This window comes from Carassius gibelio, chromosome A6 (assembly GCF_023724105.1).
Source record: "Carassius gibelio isolate Cgi1373 ecotype wild population from Czech Republic chromosome A6, carGib1.2-hapl.c, whole genome shotgun sequence".
NCBI lineage: Eukaryota > Metazoa > Chordata > Actinopteri > Cypriniformes > Cyprinidae > Carassius > Carassius gibelio.
In genome coordinates this window covers 3,265,354-3,287,355 of record NC_068376.1, presented here as the reverse complement: position 1 = coordinate 3,287,355, position 22,002 = coordinate 3,265,354, and the positions used below count along the sequence as shown (strand labels likewise).

General features: G+C 39.5%; 1 protein-coding gene across 1 annotated transcript in view; it reads right to left on the bottom strand.

Annotated features, from left to right (window-relative positions):
• Positions 1-21,782, bottom strand: part of LOC128015274 (plexin-A1) — a 103,247-nt gene extending 81,465 nt beyond the window's left edge. The window contains exons 1-2 of the mRNA XM_052598977.1: positions 21,584-21,782; positions 833-2,194 (exon numbers count right to left, since the gene is read on the bottom strand). Coding sequence (XP_052454937.1) covers positions 833-2,008 — 1,176 coding nt within the window. The 5' untranslated portion in view covers positions 2,009-2,194; positions 21,584-21,782. The remainder of the gene's footprint in view (positions 1-832; positions 2,195-21,583) is intronic.
• Positions 21,783-22,002: the final 220 nt, after the last annotated feature.

The following is a 22,002-nucleotide window of genomic DNA, read 5'->3' as shown; positions in this document are numbered from 1 at the left end:
ATTGATAGACTCTGAATATAAAGAAAGACCAAAGATCGAACCAATTTGGAATGAGTCAGAAAAATAAAAATGGGGATCTTAATCTCTGAGTGCTTGGTTAAATGAAAGCCATTCTTTGCCACTGAAAGCCCCAATAAAGACAGAGCGAGTGAGACGAACAGAGACGAATGAGGAGAGATAGATTAAGAGCAAGCGAACTAGAGGACGAAAAGCAAGCCCTGGTCCCAACGGACTCTGATGGCAGAGAAGATGGGATCAAGCCTTGCTAAACGAATTAGAAAGCATGAGCGAGAGAGTAACTCATGAAATTTACTCAACTCCCCTAATGATGTTCCTGTCTGACTGAATAATGGAAGCACTTGGGAGAAAGACAACGAGAGAGAATGGACGCAAAAAGAAACAGGAGGTGGGTGACAGGAAGAGTGCTTGTGATATTTATATTCTACAACAATTTAAATAACGTTAGACTATTAGACACAGTTAGACATAAGGTAATCATCTAGGTCTTCAGGTTCTTGACAATAGTTGTAAGTAGTCTTAATGAGGGCCGCCCTCAAATTTGCGGTCCCCAACAGAATGAATAGAGACTCATCTAGTGGACTTTACTAAGCCACTCCTTAACACTCCCAGCTGTCCCACCCTCACAACCCTAGTCTGATCTACAACTTAACTCCACTCCACTCTAATCCCAATCACCCTTTGCTCCAAGATAACAGAAGTTGAACTCTGGCAGGGGACATTACTGATGCACCCCTATTCATCCAACCCTAAAAATCAATCAATGTAGCCATGCAGTGTGTCTTAATGGCCTGCTATCAGAGAGTGGACTTACCGAGTTAATGCATGGTAGCTCCTTGTTGAGTAGCCAGGGCAAAGACAGCCTGCCTTCTCCTCTATAGCACGACTGAATCCTTTCCTTTATCTTCTCCTTTATTCTAGTTAATGTGAACAAACAAAGTGCTGACTCTTTTGGGGGTTTGGCCCGGTTCTTCTGGCCTTGGGAGAAGACTGTAAACAATATGTCCTCTTGCTCGGATATGCCCAAAGAGTTTGCAAGTTGCCTTCCGGGTTTGGCCAAGTAGGCGTCCTGGATCAGTCGGTACTCTACGCCATCTTTGGTGCATCCGATTGGGAACTCAACGTAGGAGTAGAACCTGGGATCATCGATACAGAGTCGGACAATCTTAGAGGTGAAAAACTGTTCCCCACTGGCATCAGGAGAAGTTAGTTGGGTATCCAACTGCAAGGTCAAGTAGTACACAAACTGTTCACTGCGAAAGCTGTATATGTAGTAGATGTCAAATGTCGGGAATTTGGACAGCGTATCCGAAGGTATCTTCAGCTGGGAGGAGACAAACTCGTCCTGGTGGACAAAGCTAAACATGTCCGCATCCTCCTCATTGGCCATCAACTTACGGCTCGAAAGAGTTGGGAAGTACTCTGATTTTCCATCGATTGGAGTTCCAATGAAAAGCTTGCTGATTTGACCCTCAGAGATGATGACCCCAGACATGGTTCCCGACTCGACTACGCTAGAGAGGTAGTGTTCCTTACGGTGGTGTGGCTCGCCAAGCTTGAAAAGATCATCCAGTCGTAGAAACTGACAGATGCCTTGCGAGGTGCTTCCACAAGCAATGAGTCGGTTTTGGGCATAGTCTATAAGCAGCAGCTTGTTCACATTACTGTTTGGGGCAAGGTCATGGGGGCATACCTGTACATCTGGGGGTGGATAGCATTTCTCGTTGTCCTTTACAGGACCTGTCATATGACTCCTCAACTTGGTCAAGTTGCTAGAAAGCTTGTAGATCCAGTTTTCCGCACCAACGTACACATCCCCTGTCTTGTTATGGATGGCTAAATGCGTTAGACCCAAGTCGGGAGGCAAGAAGGACCTAAATGGATCTTGGGATCCTCCAGAAAGGTGGGGGAATGTGCAGATAGACAGCAGCCCAAAGAGCACCACAGTCCTTGGGCTAATAAAGCATTGTGGCCCCTGCTGAGGCCACATATCTGCCCTGGTCCTTGCAAGTGAAGAATATGGTGGTCCACACTTCGTCTTCAATCAGGGACTTTTAAACGAACTCAGCAAACAAGAAAGGGACTCAACACAGGCTTTATTGATTGAACGGTTCCTTGCTTTCTCACACAATAGTCATCCACTTTAACATCCACCTCAATTCCTCGTCCTGGGCTCCTGCAGGGCAAAAAACATATTATGAGTGCAAATGGAACATATCCAATTCATTATGCATCATTTATCAAAGTCAAACAGTGAGGAAAGAGAGTTAAGACGATATCTTTCATTTTGCCACAAATCATTTAGAATCGTGTGGTCAAATGAGGTGAACCGTGTCAGCTTTTAATTACTTAGACTGATAGCTCTGAGGGTGAAGATGGATTGGAGACACATTGTGTACAAACTCTTCACTAAGCAAGACCGCAGCTATAGAGTTAGTCCTGCTTCAATATGGGCATAAGTCATCCATCATCACAAAGCATCTGACAGCAGCTTTGTGTAGATGAAGTATGCAAGTACATAACAGTGCACCTTTAAAAGAGCCCTGAAATGAGCAAGCCTAAAGTAAGTCTTTAAGGTCTGAAACGCTTGAAGTTGTTCTGAACTTTACAGGGGCAAGAAAATGATATTGTTCCGTTTCAGAAAATGAAACAGAAAATGATATTGTGCCGTTTCAGTCATCTTGAAATGATTTATATCTCTTGTCATTTTCAAATTCACGGGCCTGAGAACACAGATTGCACTATAAAGCCAAGAAGAGTTCCACAACAATGCATTATGAAGAATAATTTATAGCTTTACACCATGGTTAGGCTTAATAATCCAAAGTGGTGACAATCCAGTAAACTGTGCTCAAAATATAAATTATTAATAGTAACTGGGCAATAAGTTTAGACCAAGGTTCCTCAAATCTGCCTCTGGATGGCTACTGACCTAATCAAAAGATAACTGCACAAGCTAATCAAGGTCTTCAGGGTTACTCAAAAATGTATTAAGATTTGATGTGATTTGCCATTTAAAGTCAACATATCAACAAACCCAGAACTAATACTACAGTAAATAAAAATCTGGACTGGTGACTAAGGCTGTGCGATATGGACAATAAAAACCTATCATGATTTTTTGATCAATTTTGCGATTTCGATTTTAATCACATTTTTGGCACACACAGGCATGCTTTAGAGTCATAAATGCATTCAGTATAAATTTGAAACAAAGACTTAAGTCAAAATAAGCACTAAGTAAAGATGTCAAACAAAATCTAGACGTATGTCTGTAAATTTTTTTATAAAAAAAAATAAAATAAAACCCGTGTCCAAGCATGTTTTTTTTTTTTTTTTTGCCATGCATTGGTCATAAAGCTCACTGTAGCGGTGCCTCAGGTGTTATGTTTTCCCCAATATATTTATTGCACAAGGTTCACACGTACATCTGCAGTGCGTATACAGTAATTTACGTGTACGCGGTTCAGAAGCAGCCATGAGAGCGCATTTTTGTAAGGCGAAAGCACATTAAAATCATGCCCGAGCGTGAATCTATCCGCTCGCACACAGGGGAGAGATTTCCTTTGCTCTGTTAACAAAACCAGACGCGCGTGCTCAGATCATAGACTGTATAAGGCTCAGATACACGCTGCCTTACAATGTGTCTCCTCTCACTCAACCGGTGTCCTGTGCACTCACAACTCTCTCTGTGCTCATGCGCAAGATATTAAATCTTTTCGCACCTTTCTATTTATAACCTTTTCTGTTCTCATCTTTTACCGCGTGCAGTGTAAACGTTCTGTTCTGTTAACATGGGCCCGGGAAAAAAAAAGGCTACGCATCACAGACAGTGTGTGTGAACATGGAGATAGGCATATGCCCAGTCTGCTCTGTTCTCGCGCTCCACTTAGGTGCGCTGCATCCTGATTGGTTCAGATAACATACCGCGGGAGGCCGGGGCTGCGGAAAACTGTGCTATAAAGTGATTTAGAAATTGCGCACACTCATATCGCGATTTTATTTCGATTTTGATTAATCGCACAGCCCTACTGGTGACTCAAAAGGGCGGCTTTGAAACCAAGTGGCAACCTTTTATTCTCTCACTTGAAACCAACACGGAAGTGACTTAATCTGCTATTTATCCACTGGCCACTAGATGCTGGCTCCAAAGGGGAGCATCCCATAGAGCTGGGTGGGCGTGGTTTCAGCAACCAGCTCCACCCACTTTGGGCTTTAAAAATGCTCTTCAGAAAACTACGGATGACATCACAGACACTGCGCCCATGTTATACAGTCTATGGTTGAAACCTAACCTCATGTTGCTCAAGAAGGAAATATACCTGTAGTTGTTTTGGATAAATCACCTGATAAAAATTACTATCTACTTAATTGTTGGTAAAAACACGTTCACCTTCACCATTTCCACTGGGAAAAAAATGGGTGCCAGAACTACAAAAACAGGAAAATCTCAGCAACAGGAGAGAGCCAGAGGCAAGCGAAAACGATTAAAGATAAAAGAAATAAAAAGGGGAGATAGAGCAGAGGGAAAATAGGAAGAATGTTTTCCTTTCTCTCTCCTTTTCTTTGCCCATTTCTTATCTCCATTGCTTTTTTCCTGTTCGGGTGATTGAGGCCCTTCTTATCTGTCGATCATTCCCCAAGGACGGGATGATGGGAAGTAGCGTCATTCCATAGAGCTCCAGTAACATGCGTGAAAATAGACCGGAAAAGGGAAAATATTCCTCTGTCTATCAGCAGAGGACCGACCGACTAAAACCATTCCATTTCAGAGATAAGCTGTTTTCATATTTTATATAGAAACTTTGAATTGTGGTGTTATTTTTCCATATAGTATGGGAACCCTTACAAACATTGCCAGTGTAACCCATGCCATGGTAGTACCGTGGTATTATTTGCAATACTACAAAAGTACATTAATTTAACCATTCAGTACCATGCCATTACCATCACTTTACTATGGTATCAAATTAGGCTATTTTTTATGCCTGTTGCATTAACACATGTAATATTTGTGTATGCATGTGCACAAAATAAAGAATGATTAAGACAGAAACCTGTACGAGAGTCGACCATATATAACAAACCAAAGTACACTATGTGCCCTTCAAGATTTTTTATTCATCACATACACGATTATATAGAGTATATGTATAACCAGCAGTGAAATGTGAGTATTTTGAGTGAAAAGGGTGTCCTCCAAAAGCTACATGGCAGTGAAACTGTTAAAACGGTCAACACACAAGTATCTGTAGCGAGTTTAGAGATAAGAGCATTGAAACGAATGAATGTGAAAATATAAATGAAAGAATGTCTCCCTAAACGCCTCAGAAAGTACTGACAACTGAGCAGAATTATCAATCTCATCAAGAGATGAAAGAAACTCTTGTCTAACATCCCTGAAGGCTTTCTTTCATCTTGTGTTCTCATCTTCCACTTTTAGATTTGCCAATTTCTCATGAGTACCTGCTCTTCAGACGATCAGAAACTGCTTAAATGACACCAATCAATGAATCCACAAGCGCCAAATGAGTGAAACAGCCGCTGAATATTATATATATATGTCCATGCAATCTGCAGTTATCTAAGGTGTTGTTATTTATGTCACGCATCTCAGTCCATCTCAATATTATCACTGGCATCAGATTCTACTTCTGTCAAATGAGCCACTCACACACTTCCTCAAACCACAGACAGACTACTGTGCAAACACATCACACTTTTTTTAAATCATATTCAATTGTTATTTAAAACAACCACAGTATCAAGGAAATGCAATACAATGCCTGCAATAGTTTTAAAAACATTATTATCTTTAAGCAAAAAATGCTTCGAGCAAGAAACGTTCCTGACAGGTTTTGTGAGATTCATCCTTAGAAACCACCTCACACCAACGAAACAAGCGCTGGAGTATATCTCAGCGTAAGGAACATGAGACACAGTTAATATGGAAGTCAATTCATTCTCTATTTTTCCCAGAGCAGCCCGAGGACACGTTACTCTGCGAGTCGTCTCACAGCTCCTCTGCTTCAGAAAACAGCATAAATTCACGTCCACACACTGCGGACAGACCTCTAAACCCATCTCCTCAGACAATAGCGAGTGGTGGCAGGCGGCCGGCTGATTTATTACTTGTGGCATATCAATTACAGCACCCGCCTCTCAGATGGAGCGCAAATACACACAGAATACACTCCCAAACAGCACTGGATTAAAACGCACACACAAAAGCAATATACTGAAAAAACAGAAACTGTATGGCAAACTATGGCATACTTTTTTTAAAAGAAAGTACAATAAGCATTATGTGCACAATATGCCCACTCAAATGATGTGCTGCAAAAACAATTACAGATACTCAATCCCACAATGCAATGTGCTCGACAAGACTTTCCACACTGTAAAAATGCTTTTGAGTATTTCACCTGAAAATACTATTATGTCAAAATTTCACATTTAATTGAATGCTTTGCTGGTTGCTTGTGAAATATACTTTCTATTTTTGAGCGAAAACGGTTTAACGTTTATAGCTACAGCAATATTGACTAATTTTTAAATGCCTTAAGACACTTTTACACAAGGTTTATTCAAAGATAAGATTATTTGAACTGGAAGGCACTTTCTGATTTCTGATGAAATTTTAAATCGCTTCTAATATATAATATTTGGGCGAATCACTTTTAACTTCTTATGTACTGATATTTGAACTGAACTTTTAAACTGGACAGGAAGGAAAACATGAGTGCACAGGAAGTGGCCCAGTCAGCGATGGCACGGTCATTTCACAGCTCATTATCCCACTAATTAAACAGTCAATAAAGCTGCAGACAAACGAACGCATGCAAAACTGAACTGATGTGTTTATCCAGCAGTACAGATACGACACTGAAGAGGGGGGGGGGGGGTGAATATATCCATGCATCCAACATTTATTATCTGTATGCATAACATTTACACAATAATACCCCAAAGTATTACACTAAAACAAATCAAAAAATTATTTTCTTCAAACAATGAATGTAGATTTAGAATCTAAAAGCATGTGACACTGTTTTACTGTAGTATTACCAGTACTTAGTCAGGAACTGAAGGAAGGTGGGGGGCTAAACAGATGTTGTTTACACTTCCCCCATCGTTTAACCCTCTTTACACACCATAGAGGAGTTAAACCCCCATCACACACACCCTGATCGCCAGCCCTGCCCCTGCATGCAGCTTTGAGCTTCCGGAAACCTGTCCAGTTCACTGCACTCATGACATCTACCACACATTTAGAATAAAAATGATTATAGGAGCCCATTATCTGATCTAACAATGTTTGAATGAGACTGAAACCAGTCAGAATACCATAGAAACAGCAACAAAGTAGCAACATTTTGTGATTGCATGTAAAAATGAAAAATGTAAAAATGTAATGCAAGTAGGTAAAAAAAGTAAGCCTGAATGCACTAAGTCGCTTTGGATAAAAGTGTCTGCTAAATGCATAAATAAAGTAAAAATGAATGTAAGGATCACAAATAAAAAAGTATTTCGAAAGTTATAAGCCACAACATTACAGACTCTGCAAAGGAAACAGCCAAAAAATAAATAAATTAAAAAATCTGAGAAAATAACAAAACTGTGAATTTAAAGGCCTTAATTAGTGAAAAAACTACAATCCCATGATGCACTGTGAATGACAATGAAAATTCATATTATATCAGTTTTATTTTAATATATTTATACATTATATTTCCATGTGTTGCAACTGCAAAATATATGAATATACAAAAACAGAAGTAATTTGAGAGCATAGGACTTTTATTATGTCATTTGCAGTGATTCATGGTAGTGGAAAGCGCTTAAGTATTTATATCATTAATATAAAGTATATTAAGTATGACCTTCAACCTCGGACTGTTTTGCTCAACAGACATGAAGCTATGAAAGCGTGTCTCTTGAACATCCCTCAGCCTTTATTTAATACTGTGACTTCATGCCAATCCTTCACAGCAGAGTGATTCGTCTAGGAGTGTGAATCGAAAGCATGTAGAGATGTGCTCTCACTCATTAAAATCATCCAACTGGAGACCATGAAGGAGAAAACCTGAACGTTTTGTCTCAAGTTACTTCAAAACAGACCAAGATGACCAAAACCCTTCCATTACATCACCTAGCTATTGGGATTACGAGACCATTACCCAGAATCCCCTGCACCGACGACTTGTGAGGGTTCAGCCAGTTAACATTCCAGAGGAAACGAGAAGAACCGAAGAAAACGAGTGAAGCAGCAACATGTCTGTCTTTCAGGTCAGTAAAGCATAAGATTCAGTACAGTACAGATAAAACAAGATAAAACTGTGCACGCTCTTTAAATCAGACAGTGTCATCTCCCACAACAGCAGAACGAGACCGAGGTGTGATCTGAGAGGAGACGCACATCTGAGCAGTCGATCTCACAGTCATTACATGATGTTAATAACACACGCATGAACATTTGCATGCATGAATATTCATGACACACAGGGAATGAATGACAAAGTAGTAAAACAGGCTCAATGCTGCATTCGCTCACCTGTCTATCGCCTTTATTACATCACATCCACTGCCATGTTTTGCAATGAGTTATTAGGGTGCTCTTTAAATTCCAGTCACATGGTGTTATGCAAATTAAGTGAATTTCAGAAGCGGATGGATTGTTTTTTTTCCTGGTGCAGTAGTGCATTACATGTGCTCTCCAAATGAAATCAGATGCATGATGAACAGGTGAAAAACCTCTGCAATCTCTGCGTGTGCAATGCTTAATCTACTAGAAAACAAGCATATAACTGTACTACAAATCAATATAACTATAAAAAAAGGATGCATAGTCCTAGTTACACTATGCTGCAATAATAGCTTACAAAGCCTTAAAGGAAGACATAAATAAATAATTGTGTGATTAAATGATTTATTGTATGTGTTTTAAGCATTCACTTAAATTTATAAAGCAAAACTTAAAATGATTATCTTTTATATATTTTTTTTTATATATATTATATTTAATATATTTTTAATTATTTAAAATTTCACAGAAAATACATGTTAGTATATATTCAATTTTAACTATACTATTAATACTATATAACTATTAAAAAAGAATAACAGTACACTATTTTATACTTTACTGCTATTATTAGTTTACAAAGCCTTAAAAATAAGTCATATTTGTGATTTCAAGCTTAATTTGATTAAATTACTTACAGTGCATGTATTTTAAATGCACACTGAAATTGAAAAAAAAAAAAAAAGTTTAATTTTTCTTAACTTTTTGTATTTGTAATATTTTATTTATATTGTATATAAAATATCGCTTTATATAAAATGCAATAGACACACGTTCATTTATTTCCTATTTTGTTTCCCGTCTCTCTTTCGGTTGCGTATCTTGTCGGTCTCTTAGGATTAGTGGTCTTTAAAACAGTCAAAGAGTGAAATTCTCCATCCCATTTATTTTCTTCCCACCTCTACTCTCGTTTTGTGACCTTTACAGATAGATAATTCTATTCTGCGTCTAATTTTCGTGCATGAGTGTGTGTGTGTGTGTGTGTGTGTGTGCTGACACTGTGAGCTAATGAATGAGTGTGTGAGCACACTTTCTCTCTGTTTAGCATTCTCATTATCGGAAAGGCTACATTTGCATCTTAAACACAAATTAAACTGTTGCAAATTGAATTGCAGATTTGCGCCATTGCACACAGAAAGAGAGCGAGAGAGAGATGGTGAGTGTGTGTTCTGTATAAAACAGGTGCTGACTGCAACTTCAGGGAAAGGTGATGATGTCACACAATTAGACGCTTACGACTTTAATTGAGGAAAATGAAGATCGAGACGTTTACAAGATATTAAATTGCTGTTATTATGAACACACAGTCCCTCACAGTTCTCTTGAAGAACATGCTCCAAACGTGTATGAAAATGCACTGCAGCATTAAAGGGATAGTTCACCCAAAAACGGTCATCATTCACTCACCCTCAAGTTGTTTCAAACCTGAATGAGTTTCTTTCTTCTGTTGAACGCAGAAGATATTTTGAAGAATGTTTGTAACCAAATAGTTGCTGGTAGCCATTGACTTCCATAGACAGCATGGCCATGAGAACGAGTGTGTGTGTGCCACAGATCCATGAGGTTTCAAACAAACTTCAAACCACAGCACAGAGAAACAAAAGTAGCATCTGTCATAATAACCTAACCGCTCAAGAAACCTCTAACAGTGACTCAACCGGACAGACCAGCTCGACTTCACCGCTACAACACACACACACACACACACACTTTCACCTTGAGAGTTTGAGCAGTTTTTATTTGCATGCATCACATCAGTGTGTGGTTCGAACCTCTCAGTTCTCAATATTTACATAAGATACAGGTAACATGTGCAAACACACAGGGCTCGGGGATACACTGAAGATGAGAGAGATTTAATCGTGAGGACGGTGTTTTTTCAAACCACAGGCCATGCAAAAAAAAAAAAAAAAAAAAAGTTAACTATGCATAACCTAACAAAATCTCACTAACTACATTAAAGCGATTTCAGGAAACAATATTTTCCCCCAGTATATACAGCTATCATTTTTGAAAAAAGCTTTATTTTCTTGTACAAAAACGTAGTACGTAATGACATAAGCTGTCATTATTAAACTTTATTATTCAGAAGGATGCAGAACTGACAGTAAAGACGTTTATAATGTTTTCAACATTGATAATAATCAGAAAAGTTTCTTGAGCAGCAAATCAGCGTATCAGAATGATTTCTGTCTGAAGATCATCTCCAAGAGAATAACTTGAGGCTACATGCTGATTAAGGCAGTATAACATATACTCTGAGCAGTGTATAGTAATCTTATAACCACTACTGACAAGAGCTCGACTTCAGTTCAATAATTGTCTTAACTAGTCTCTAAAACACACTGTATTTGTCCACATCAGACACATCAAATCTGATCTCACCACGACGACAATCAAATAAATGCTCTAGTGCTACGAAACAAACTCACCTTAGATCTGACACCACATACAAACACAACACGAAATGACATTCAACTCATTTAACCTCAAGAAAGAGCAAGAAACAACAGAGCCGGACTTGATTTCTTTCATCCATCAGAATTTGATTGGATCATGCATATAACATTTTTGTTGAACACGGTTCTCCACTTGGTCGTTTGTATCGGAATGTCTTTTGAGGATTTGGAGCTTTTCCTCTCCTCCGTGCTGATATTATTCAATCAGATGCATTTATTCTGTAGCTTCCTCTAGAAGCACAGACAGAAGGAAAGCGTCCCGGGTATGACGTGTGCACAGGACGCTCTCGGTGTCTCCTGCAATCATCTGTGTGACGCCAGCGCAATCAAGACGCTGATTTCTCATCGAAACCCCCAGCGGTGAAATCAGGCCGGTTGTGGTGTGATTGGCTGCACACTGCGATCATAAAAAACTCATGCAACCAATACAAAGAAACTGCATTAGCACAACCCTGGGAAAAAGAGATGCAGCTATACAAGCACAGTTAACCCCGTAAAACCTGCTGCATCATATTTGATATGCAAACGTCTTGTTCAAAGGTTTGCAGAAAAACCTGTTGCATGCAATCTCCTCCAAGCCTTGTGTTATCAGAGTAAGAATAACTTTTCATATAAACGCTTACCGGACTGAAGCGGTTTAGTTTTACTTGATTATCCTAGTGTGTCTCAAACAAGATCATCAGGCTTTTGAGGAACGTTTATTAATTCATCTCTCGATCATCATTGCATTGCATTGTATGTTTTAATCAAACTAAGCATTTATTATAATCTAACAAAGACGTATTTTATGTGAGTATCTGCTGTACTGTTATAAAGATCTCATTGCTTTACATTAAAAGCATCAGAATTGCATCACTTCTTGTCCATATAAATATCGGCATCTGCACCAAATTGCAACTTGAGTCTCTGAATAATACCAAGTTGTTTTTTCCTCCATATTCTAACTATATTTAAAACAAACTGAAAATGAAGTTTCACTTGTGCACATCATCTTTAAACACTATTCGGACTACTACGAAACTGCAGAATCATTAATAAGCTGCTCTGACTCTATGGAAACACCCAGCAGAACGGCAGCTGGAGCAGTTTCCCATGCAGCTCTCCACACGGCCGTGTTTCTGTGGGTGTGTGTGTGTGTGTGTGTGTTTGTAGAGCAGCCGCCAGTGACTGACAGATCTGGCCTGCTTCTTTGTTTCCGTCTGGCTGGCACGACCCGTTCATCCACTCGCCGAGCCAAGCGCCCCGGGAGAATCAAACCAAACCGAGCCAAACGCCAGCCAGAAACCCGTCCGATGAGAGCCGGAGGGAGTAACCAGGCGGACAAGCCCACATCAGATCATCCGACCAGGTGTACCACATTCCCCGGCCGTGAGAAACGCTCCAGGACCAGAGTGAGAGAAAACAACAGGGTGGAAAAACTTCCTGAACCTCTCATTCACTAAATCACATTCTTTATGTGTGATATGCTGAATGAAATGTGATGACTCAGTGATCGGGAGAGCACACAACTCAACCGTGACCAATCAAATCCACTGTTATCATCTATTTCTACAACACACACTTCATGAGAGCGCTACCGTCGTGACCTGCGTGTCTAGAGCAGTTTAAAAAGTCTTTTATATACACATTATAAAAATGCATTTACATCAACTCTCCCATGTAATAAATCCACTAATGTTTCTTCTTTTAATAGGCTAGATGTTTCTAGTATTATTGTGAATGATTCAGTGCATTTCACCCTAAAGATAGGAAAGTCTGTCGTCATAATCCTTTTTTGTTGTTGTTGTTGTTTCAATTGTATTTACTTCCTGCACTTCTGAATCAACTTTTCTGCTGACAAACCAAGGTTGTTTGGATGGGAAATATTTACGCTATTAATATCACAGCCTTTTAATAACCCAAAGAAATGCTAAAGGATGTTTTCAATCACAATAAAGGTGGGATGTAAAATCTTAGACATACACATCTTACACAACACACGTGTCCTGATTAAAGCGTTTAAAATAAAACTTCTCCCAACTGTTTTAAACCAAAACTGTGCATCTAAAAAAACGGATATGTATTTCAAATGCGATGAGCAACTATGCACCAACATCCCACTTCTTACAAAAACCATAATAACCGATACATTTCCATGAATTTCTTTGACAAGATGAACAGCCTCTCATACAGCTAACAAATTAACACCGTTGTCGTTGTTGTTGTTCGACCTCCGTTCATTTGCATCAGCGGCTCGCGTGGGATTAACATTCGACCCCGAGAGAGAAACCGTGCTCCGCTGCCTCATCACCAGTGACTCTCTGGGCCTTTAGCAAACACAAAAGCAGCGAAGACAAAGAGTAAGAGCGAGAGAATGAGAGGCAGGGAGATGGATGAATGCTGGGCTGTTGAAGGGGTCAGGGGCGGCGTGTTCATGTGGTGACACCGCATTCCTGATGGACACTCACACATCTCTGAGCAGAGCCATGGAAACACACTGTGGCGTGATGCTATGTGTGATGTAGATGTGTGTAAACCTGTGGAGAGCACGGTTTAATGCATGATATATATTGGGCAAAAATGGTAAAAATCCAAGAGCATGCATTAATTTTTTTTTTTTAAATAAATAAAGATTTGAAAAGGTGGTTTGGGTCTTCCAAAAAACATTTAGAGAACAGTTATTAAAAGGACAGTTCACCCCCCCAAATAAATAAATAAATAATGTAATTTACCAACCCTCATGGTGTTCCCAAAATGTATTTCCTCTGTTGAACACATAAGATGACCAAATGTTTGGTTTATTGAGGGTACGTAAATGACTATAGTAATTTTTGGGTGAACTATCCCTTTAAAAAAGAAAAAAATCTTAGCATGACGAATATTAATAATTAAGAACCTTTTAACACTATAAAGACCCTTTTGTGGAATGTAAAGTTTCCACAGAAGTAAAAAGAACCAATGAAGTCAATAAAACCTCTCTTTTTACGAGGGTAACTTTAAAATGGACCACAAGTGGGTGTTTCGACAGATTTATTGATTACGAATATTTAGGCTAGTCTTGATGCGTCACATAGCACCATTTTCGCATTGATATCAGATTTACTAATTTGCGTAACCGTACCAGTCGGATTATGCCTATCAAGTTCCACATAAAAAGAAAATTAATCAAATGCAATACACAACCTTTCATTTATAAAGCAGGCAATTGTTAGGGTTGTCCAAGTGTAGGTCTTATTCCATGTTTTTTATATATATATATATATATATCTTTACACACCATAACCGCGATCTGAAATGAAAACATTATGCTGTAATAACACGCAAACAGCTGTTTCATCATCTCACGCCGCTGGAATGTTAGTGATGTGAAATCAGGCTCCTTAAAAGATGCAGTGAAGTGTGAAATGACAACATTAACACGGTAAAGAATTTACAGATTACACAATCAACGCACACAACAGCCTTATGCCGCCATATAAAATACCATATTTCATCTAATCTCTCCATGCATTTGCCATTTGGAATGTTATTTCTGCGACGAACAGAGCTGTTAACAGTTAACCTCTAAACAAATACAGAGAAAGCGTCGCATACACAAACACACTAGACCAAACTACAGACAAAACCTTATGCAAACCTTAATGCACTAATTTGCATGCATATATAATCCTTAGTGCTCCTTTCAGGCCTCACTGTCACATGCATGCAAGGAAGCAATAGTGGAATTGTGTTAATATTTTATGCATTTGCAGGTTTAAGGCAAAAAACATATAGTACAGTATAATATGTGCTACTGTAATGATGTTTTTTGGCGCTCGGCTGCAAACTTTCCTCGTAGGAATAACAGAAGCTCAAACAATCTGCCTAAAATCTCCTTTTGTATTTCTTGGAAAAAGAAAACAAAATGGCGAATGACTAAAAGACGACAGAATTTACATTTGCGGGTGAGTTACTGCAGAGCGGTCGGGACTGAATTAATTGCTGAAACAAAGGGGAATCCGAATATAGTGCAAGCCCTGTAATAAAACAGCACTAGATATACAACTACTTAGTGCAAGACAAACATAGACGCATTGGCTCATGGGAAGAACACTGTTTGAGCAATGCCATAACTCACTGAAGGAAATAAATCTCATTAGCTGTCACTAGAGCACGTTATAATTAAAACTATGGTGTGTGTACATGTGTCATTTACAACTGAAACATTTGCATTAAAGAGGCTTTTGGAAATTATGAATGCACTGAGTTGTATTTAATTAAATGGAGTTTGCTGCAGTGCTATATGTGGGCTCGCATTATTTACAAGCTGAGCTTAAGATGCTGAATTATTTAAACGGCTGTGCAGTTAACTGCAGGAGGAGAAAAGCACACAATACTAACGGAAGAGAAATGTGTGTGTGTGTGTGTGTGTGTGTGTGTGTGTGTGTGTGTGCGTGTGTGTGCAACATGCAGAGAATGCAATGCAGCATCGCTGTGTGAAACCACAGATGATAACAGAGCTGCGACTGTGAATCTGAAAGTGCTTTTAGTGCAGCGGTTTTCAACTGGTTCTGCTCCAAGACCCTGAATTTACCCTGAAGCATCTTTAACACTCATGTCATTTTTTTATTAAGAGAGGATTGTCTTTTTCCCCCGAAAATGCTAGTTAATGTCATCACATCAGATTAAAACTCACTGAATTTGCTCACACAACTTCCCAAAACAATATGGATTTTTTTTTTTTTCACTTTTTTAGGATTTTTCCTGCACATTTTTGGAGTGTCTGGTCTAAAATAACCAATAAAACAATTGCTTGTAATTGTCTCAATATGCTATATCATTGCCAAATACCAGATTCAGTGTTTTGGCAGCTTGCTTGCTTTCAGTTAGCACAGGTTTTGAAACTGACTGGTCGTAGGCCTCATCGATCTGAGTTTTTCAGTGAACCTTACCAAAATTATCAACCACAACAACAAGAAGCATTTTTCACTCACAAGCATAAGATGCATAAGCTAAGATCTACGAAATCTCCAGGAACGTGGCTGGGAACCCCTGCCCTGATCTAGAAAAAGCACTGCACTGTAAAAACAATCAGAAAACACGGAGTAGATGCCAGTCCTCCTGAATGCTGCTTTAGCCACTGACTGCATTCACAGGAAAACAAATCTCAGTTCGGGGCTGGACCACATCCATTTACCAGAAACACATCCAAACACTGACAAACACAGGAGATGAGCAATGCAAGGAGCGTAGAAGAAAACACCCAGAGGAAAGGGGAGAAAAAGCAGAGCGAGTGGGAGTGATGGGAGAAGTCAAGTTGACAGAGAGAGAGAAAAACATGTAGTATCAGCCGTATAGATGTATGACCATTTCCTGTCTGAGTCACATACTATCTCCATGACTCACACAACCGTAAACTCCTCTACAATACTTCAGCTTCTGTCTAAACAACACCGACATGAGCCCACGCCGTGCTCCAGATTCACACCCGAAGATCAGATTCTGCTCACTCGTCATTCTCTGACAGGACAGACTCGTGTCATTTGTGCCGTTCAAACACACTTGAGACCAAAAGGTATTCGTTTAAGACAGCATGTGCTTCACACGAAGCTGTAAAGACTAGCCAACGCCATACAACAAAAGCCCTTTCATGTTTTAAAGCTGAAGTGTGTAAAATGTTCAACTTAAGAGAGACAATTTGAAGTAAACGATTTGATTTGTTTTCACTGAAAAAGCGTAAACACTGTGGCGCCATCAATGTGTTTGAGACGCCCATCCAGCCTGACTCAACCAACGCCGTGAGTTTGCAGTGAGACTGTGTTTGAAACAGTCATTATTTAGCAATTTCATTTAGTGGCAAAGTCACACACTTCAGTTTTAAGTCTGCAACAAAAACCCCAAATTGCAGCCAGCTCATTGCTACAGATGTGCACACTATCAAACACAAGCAAGACAGCAGCAATCAGCCAATGAAATTGCAAAAAAAAGAGCATGAGAGGAGGTTAAGCAGTGGGAAAGTGGCAGCTAGCTGCTTCCCACATCACGCTAACGACAGTTCAAACTGTATTTTTTTATTTTCCGTGCAAAACCGACACAATGCATATCATATAATTCTTCTGAAACTGGTCTGCATAAAGGCAATTCAGATTACACATTATAAATGTTAGAAAAGTATTGCTGAAAACATAATACTGTCGTGTGTATTTGTTACAAATACTGTGAACAATGCAGTACTGAATTGTGGAGTTAAACCATTAAAACTTTTAGGACTTTTTTGAGTGGGCTTGAAATCATGTCTCGATAATACACTGGAGTCACATTTAATATTGGTTTACATGGACTTTAAGGATCAACTCTTGAATAGCATAAGATTGTGCAAGAAGAGAATTACAGAAGGATGATCTGGACACTGACGCACCTACTCTACGATTAGCTGAGCAAACTGTGCAACTAAGTCCACAACATTACAAACACAAAACTGTGAGTCTCTTTAAATGTGCAAAGGGCAACAAGCTTCTGTATGAAGCAACAGATGTGTTCACATCATCTATATACATTCAAGTATAATCAGGATGGTTTTGTTAGCCATTCCTGAGAAAAACTCATTCCACATAACAGATGTCACACATGAGAGAGAGAGAGAGAGAGAGAGAGAAGGGAGGCCCTTTGAAAAAGTTAAGTCTAGCAAATGAAAATAAAACCTGGAAAAGCTGGATATTAATAATGTATAACCACCAACTCAACGTGTTCACATGCCATCCAAAGAAAAACCACATCCCACCGAAAACTAGTTTCCATTGCTGAGTTTTACCAAAGGTGATAAAATTTTCTAATTAAAGACACATTTAAATGCTTGCTTTTCTCGCTCTGGATCAGATTTGGTCATGGCTACTGAACTTCAGCGCTGTGACATTCTTGATTTAAAGCTCTTTAAAAAGTAACACCAATGCACTTCAAAAGAAAAGCCACATACCAACAGAACACAAAAGGTATGCGTAAAATACAAAAACAGGCCGAATGCTAAACTGCAAAGGTCAAAATGAATGTTTATGACTGCTGTCTTACTGAAGTTTGTGGAGCATGTCTGCATTCTGAAGCATGATATCAGTCTCCAGTATGATGTGTTGACTTGTGGTTGACCAATGTGGTTTGATAAATACTACATAATGAGGTGGCCAATGTCAAATTAAAAGGCAATAGGCCTATGTATGTGATGTAAGCCACAAACACAAATTATTGCAACAGGATAAAACATGCATGCACTCAAAATTCATTAAAATATTTGAAATACAGAATTGGCCAGTATCCATTAACAACAAGTATAGTGGATAAAGCCAAGTGGGTAAAGTTATTATCTTATCAGCTCAAGTTATCATGTTGAAGGTCTAGAAATGGGCAAATCGTCCAATTTATCGGTATATCACTAGTATGGATGCAAGAGAAAGTGTCATGTGATGTCATAGCAGGTCAAACTGTGCAGTGACTGTCTGAAGGTTGGAAAGAGTTAACAGTGTCTGTGTGTGAAGACCTCTTGCTGCTTTCTCTTTAACAAACAGAGTAACAGCCAGGCCTTTTAAATGCTTTTTACTATCACCACTGGCCTTAGGACAAGTAAGAAAATGAGAGCGAGAGAGAGAAAGAGAATGTGATATGAATGAGGAAAAACAGATCACCTTACATGTATGTAAAATCAGTTTGTTTTTTAAAGGAATAAGTCGTCCTGCATTTCTAAGTTTCTGAGTTGGTTTTACCAGGTTAACAGCTTAATCACAATATGCTAATTTTAAAAATGCAGCTAGAGAAACCAACACTTAAATATGTTGTTGTTGTTTTTAAATATGTGAACTGTCTACTTCACTAACTGTTTGTTGATGTGCAGAGCTCATAATAGTGTCCATGGCCTGTAATTTAACGGCTATAGTTCACTTTGATTTGCTTGAGAGCTGTGATATGTCTCTGGAGTAACATCTTCTGATCACAGACGATATTTTCATAACTCACTAACACAACTTAAAATGTAAGAGACCAATAGATCATAAGGAGCCCAAGAGACTGCTTTCAGTCGGGTTATGGGGCTTGAAACCCTTGTGTTATGGATTTCAGAGCGGCACACAAGCATTTACCCAGTACAGAGTGAGGGACAGAGAGAGAGAATGGCAGAGAATGCAGAGAGAGATTATAAATAGAAGTCAAACAGAGGGTGAGCTATAGGCCACAATTATGAGCTCTCATGCTGCAGCCTGGGACGAGGACAACACACGAAGAGCTCAAAATATACAAAGAGGACACTCTCAAAGTTAAACACCAGACACTAACAAACCAAAAATACCATGGTCCAGCCATGAGACTTTCGACAAGTAGCACTGTATTATCCATGTACATACCATGGACAATAGTACAGTACAGTAACCTGCAATACATATTATAGCAGCAATTTTGCCAGGATTTTATCTATCTTCCATGCACGATTATTAATATTTAATTTGTCCAAATTCACTTACAACTCCACTCATAATAATCTATATAAAAAAAAAAACAATAGCCTAATTATCTCCTATTGTGCCCATTACTGCTGCGCTTGTATCTTTCGCTCCGTGATTATTTCTCCCGCTCATGCAATTTATTTCCAATCATTTTTGTCTATCCGAGATAAATTATTTTGGTAAAGAAGCTAATCTTGGTCATTAGTTTGGCTGTGAGTCCGAGTAAAACCAGTCGCACCAGTGAGTAAGCCTGCGCGCATGCGCACATCCGCCGCTCTACAGCAGCACGCGGGCTAGTTCACATTTCAAACTCCACACATCAACAACGCTCCCGGCACCAATCTCGATTACGGATTTTCACGGTAAAAACACACTTCGTAGGGTCACGGGTCTTAATTCTGAGGTAAAGTTTGCTCGACACTACATCAAGTTAGCCTGTGTTGGGTCTAAGAGACCTCAAACTCCATCTTGTTATGATAAATGCTAACAAACAGGGTTTCAACGTGATAGTACGTTTAAAAAAAGTCCTTATTAAACATTTAAGGAATCGAAATTATAGCAAGCTTAAAAGTTCTTTGACGAATCGAAATTGTTTGACACACAAGGATCCAGGACTCTTAATTGTGAGGTAATAAAGTCAACTTTACCGTTCAGTGGTTTGGCTAACGTTACACAGACGTGAAATATATTTATAATAGGCTGCACACGTCCAAAAGAGGGAGATGTCTCTAACTCTGAAACTGACCCACAGGGCCCGAAGTCGTTTTTCACCGGCAACCCGTGAGATTATCCCCGTTGGAGTCTAAACAAACGATTCTCTCACGCCTGAGGAAACACATTCCCAATTTCCATCTGAATGTCCGTCACGTCGTGATAACAATGGGAAAGACAGGGACCATGAATAGTCGTCTGAGATGTCGAGACCAATCGTTTTACTAGGGTCTATTTCTTAAACGCTGAAGGACCATCAGTAACCAAAACCCACCTGTCAAAGATCATTAAAAAGCCTGCGCGAGCTCAATGGTCATGTTGGGGCAGAACACGTCTGTCAACTTCTAGCAAATGGTTTATATGGTTTTCATGCTCTGCACAGGATCACAGATCCATTAAAGACCAACTAAATGAATAGTAGCCTATGTAGGTGCTTATACACACCCACGGACCGGCAGAACCTTCAGATGCACCGCTTCCATAACCAGTTCTGCCGTTAACGCCCTTTTAACACTACACACCGTGACTAATAATTTATAAATCAATTAGAGCCTATCGATTTTGACCAAAAGCAACATGTCGTCCTCTCAGATGATGTTGTCTTTTAGAGAGATGGATGGAGAAACAGGAGGGGTGACGTTAGTTTAAAAATAACCCCTTTAACAACACATACTTCCGATACCATTTTCAATTCGGAGTGAAACGTCCAGGTCTCTATTTACGTGCGAATTGCTCAAAACGCAAATGGAAAGTCAGTTTCTTCTTCTTCTCACTAACCTAACCCTACCAGAACAATCCCTCACCATCCCGCTTGTTGTTGTTCTCTGGAATCGAAATTTTGACACAACACGGTCTACCACTACACGGGTTTGTTTAACTTGTTTGGAAAGCATACAAACCGGATCAAGTAAACCAAACCGATACGTTATAGCGCTGCCAATTCAGCCGAGCTCAAGGAAATGTAATCGGTAACAGTTTCCAAGTCTTTCATTCCAGGATACGTTTTTGTAAAAGGACTGTGTGAAAACACATTCCCAACTAACTAACCCGGTTCCAGTAAACCAGAGATCTAAGCGTAGCTATATACACTACACAATATCCAAATGTGATCAATACTCAAAATCCGAAAGCTAGGTTCTTAAAGTTTCGTAAGGAATAATCCGTGGTTCTCGGGTAGTGTAAAAGCCAAATGCTGGTTTCCACACTTGAACACCAAAGCAGTGTTTAAATTACACACTACACGAATCTCGTTTCAACGCAGCACTGGGATACACAATCCTGCTTTACAAAACTACTGCCATTAAGATTTCTATTCACATTTCTATCTATGTTAACGTAGACAGTCCACGTAATTCGTTTATAGCACTTACACGTTCGAATGATCCTTGGATGGCATGTCCTAGTCATAGTTAAATTCCCAAACTCGCCGAAATATCCCGTTCCGTGGCGCGAGTGGAATGCGTGTCGGTGTTCCCAACGCGAGCAGCCTCGGTTTGAACAGCGCGAGGACTGGCTGGGCTGGAAACGATCAATCACGCGCGAGGTGCGAGGCGTGCCCGGACGCTGCTCGAGAGCGCCACCTCGCGGCGTGTAAAGCCATGACACTATAAACCCTGTAAAGCTGAAGTTTAATGGCCAAATCAGTTTGCACTTTGGAGGAAATTGTAGAGAATTGATCCCGACATTAAACACAACACAGTATAAGACAACACAGAATAATTATTATAAGTTACATTTCTCAAAAATTCAGAGCCATAGCATTTTTGTTTTCAATCAGCAATCAATCGGA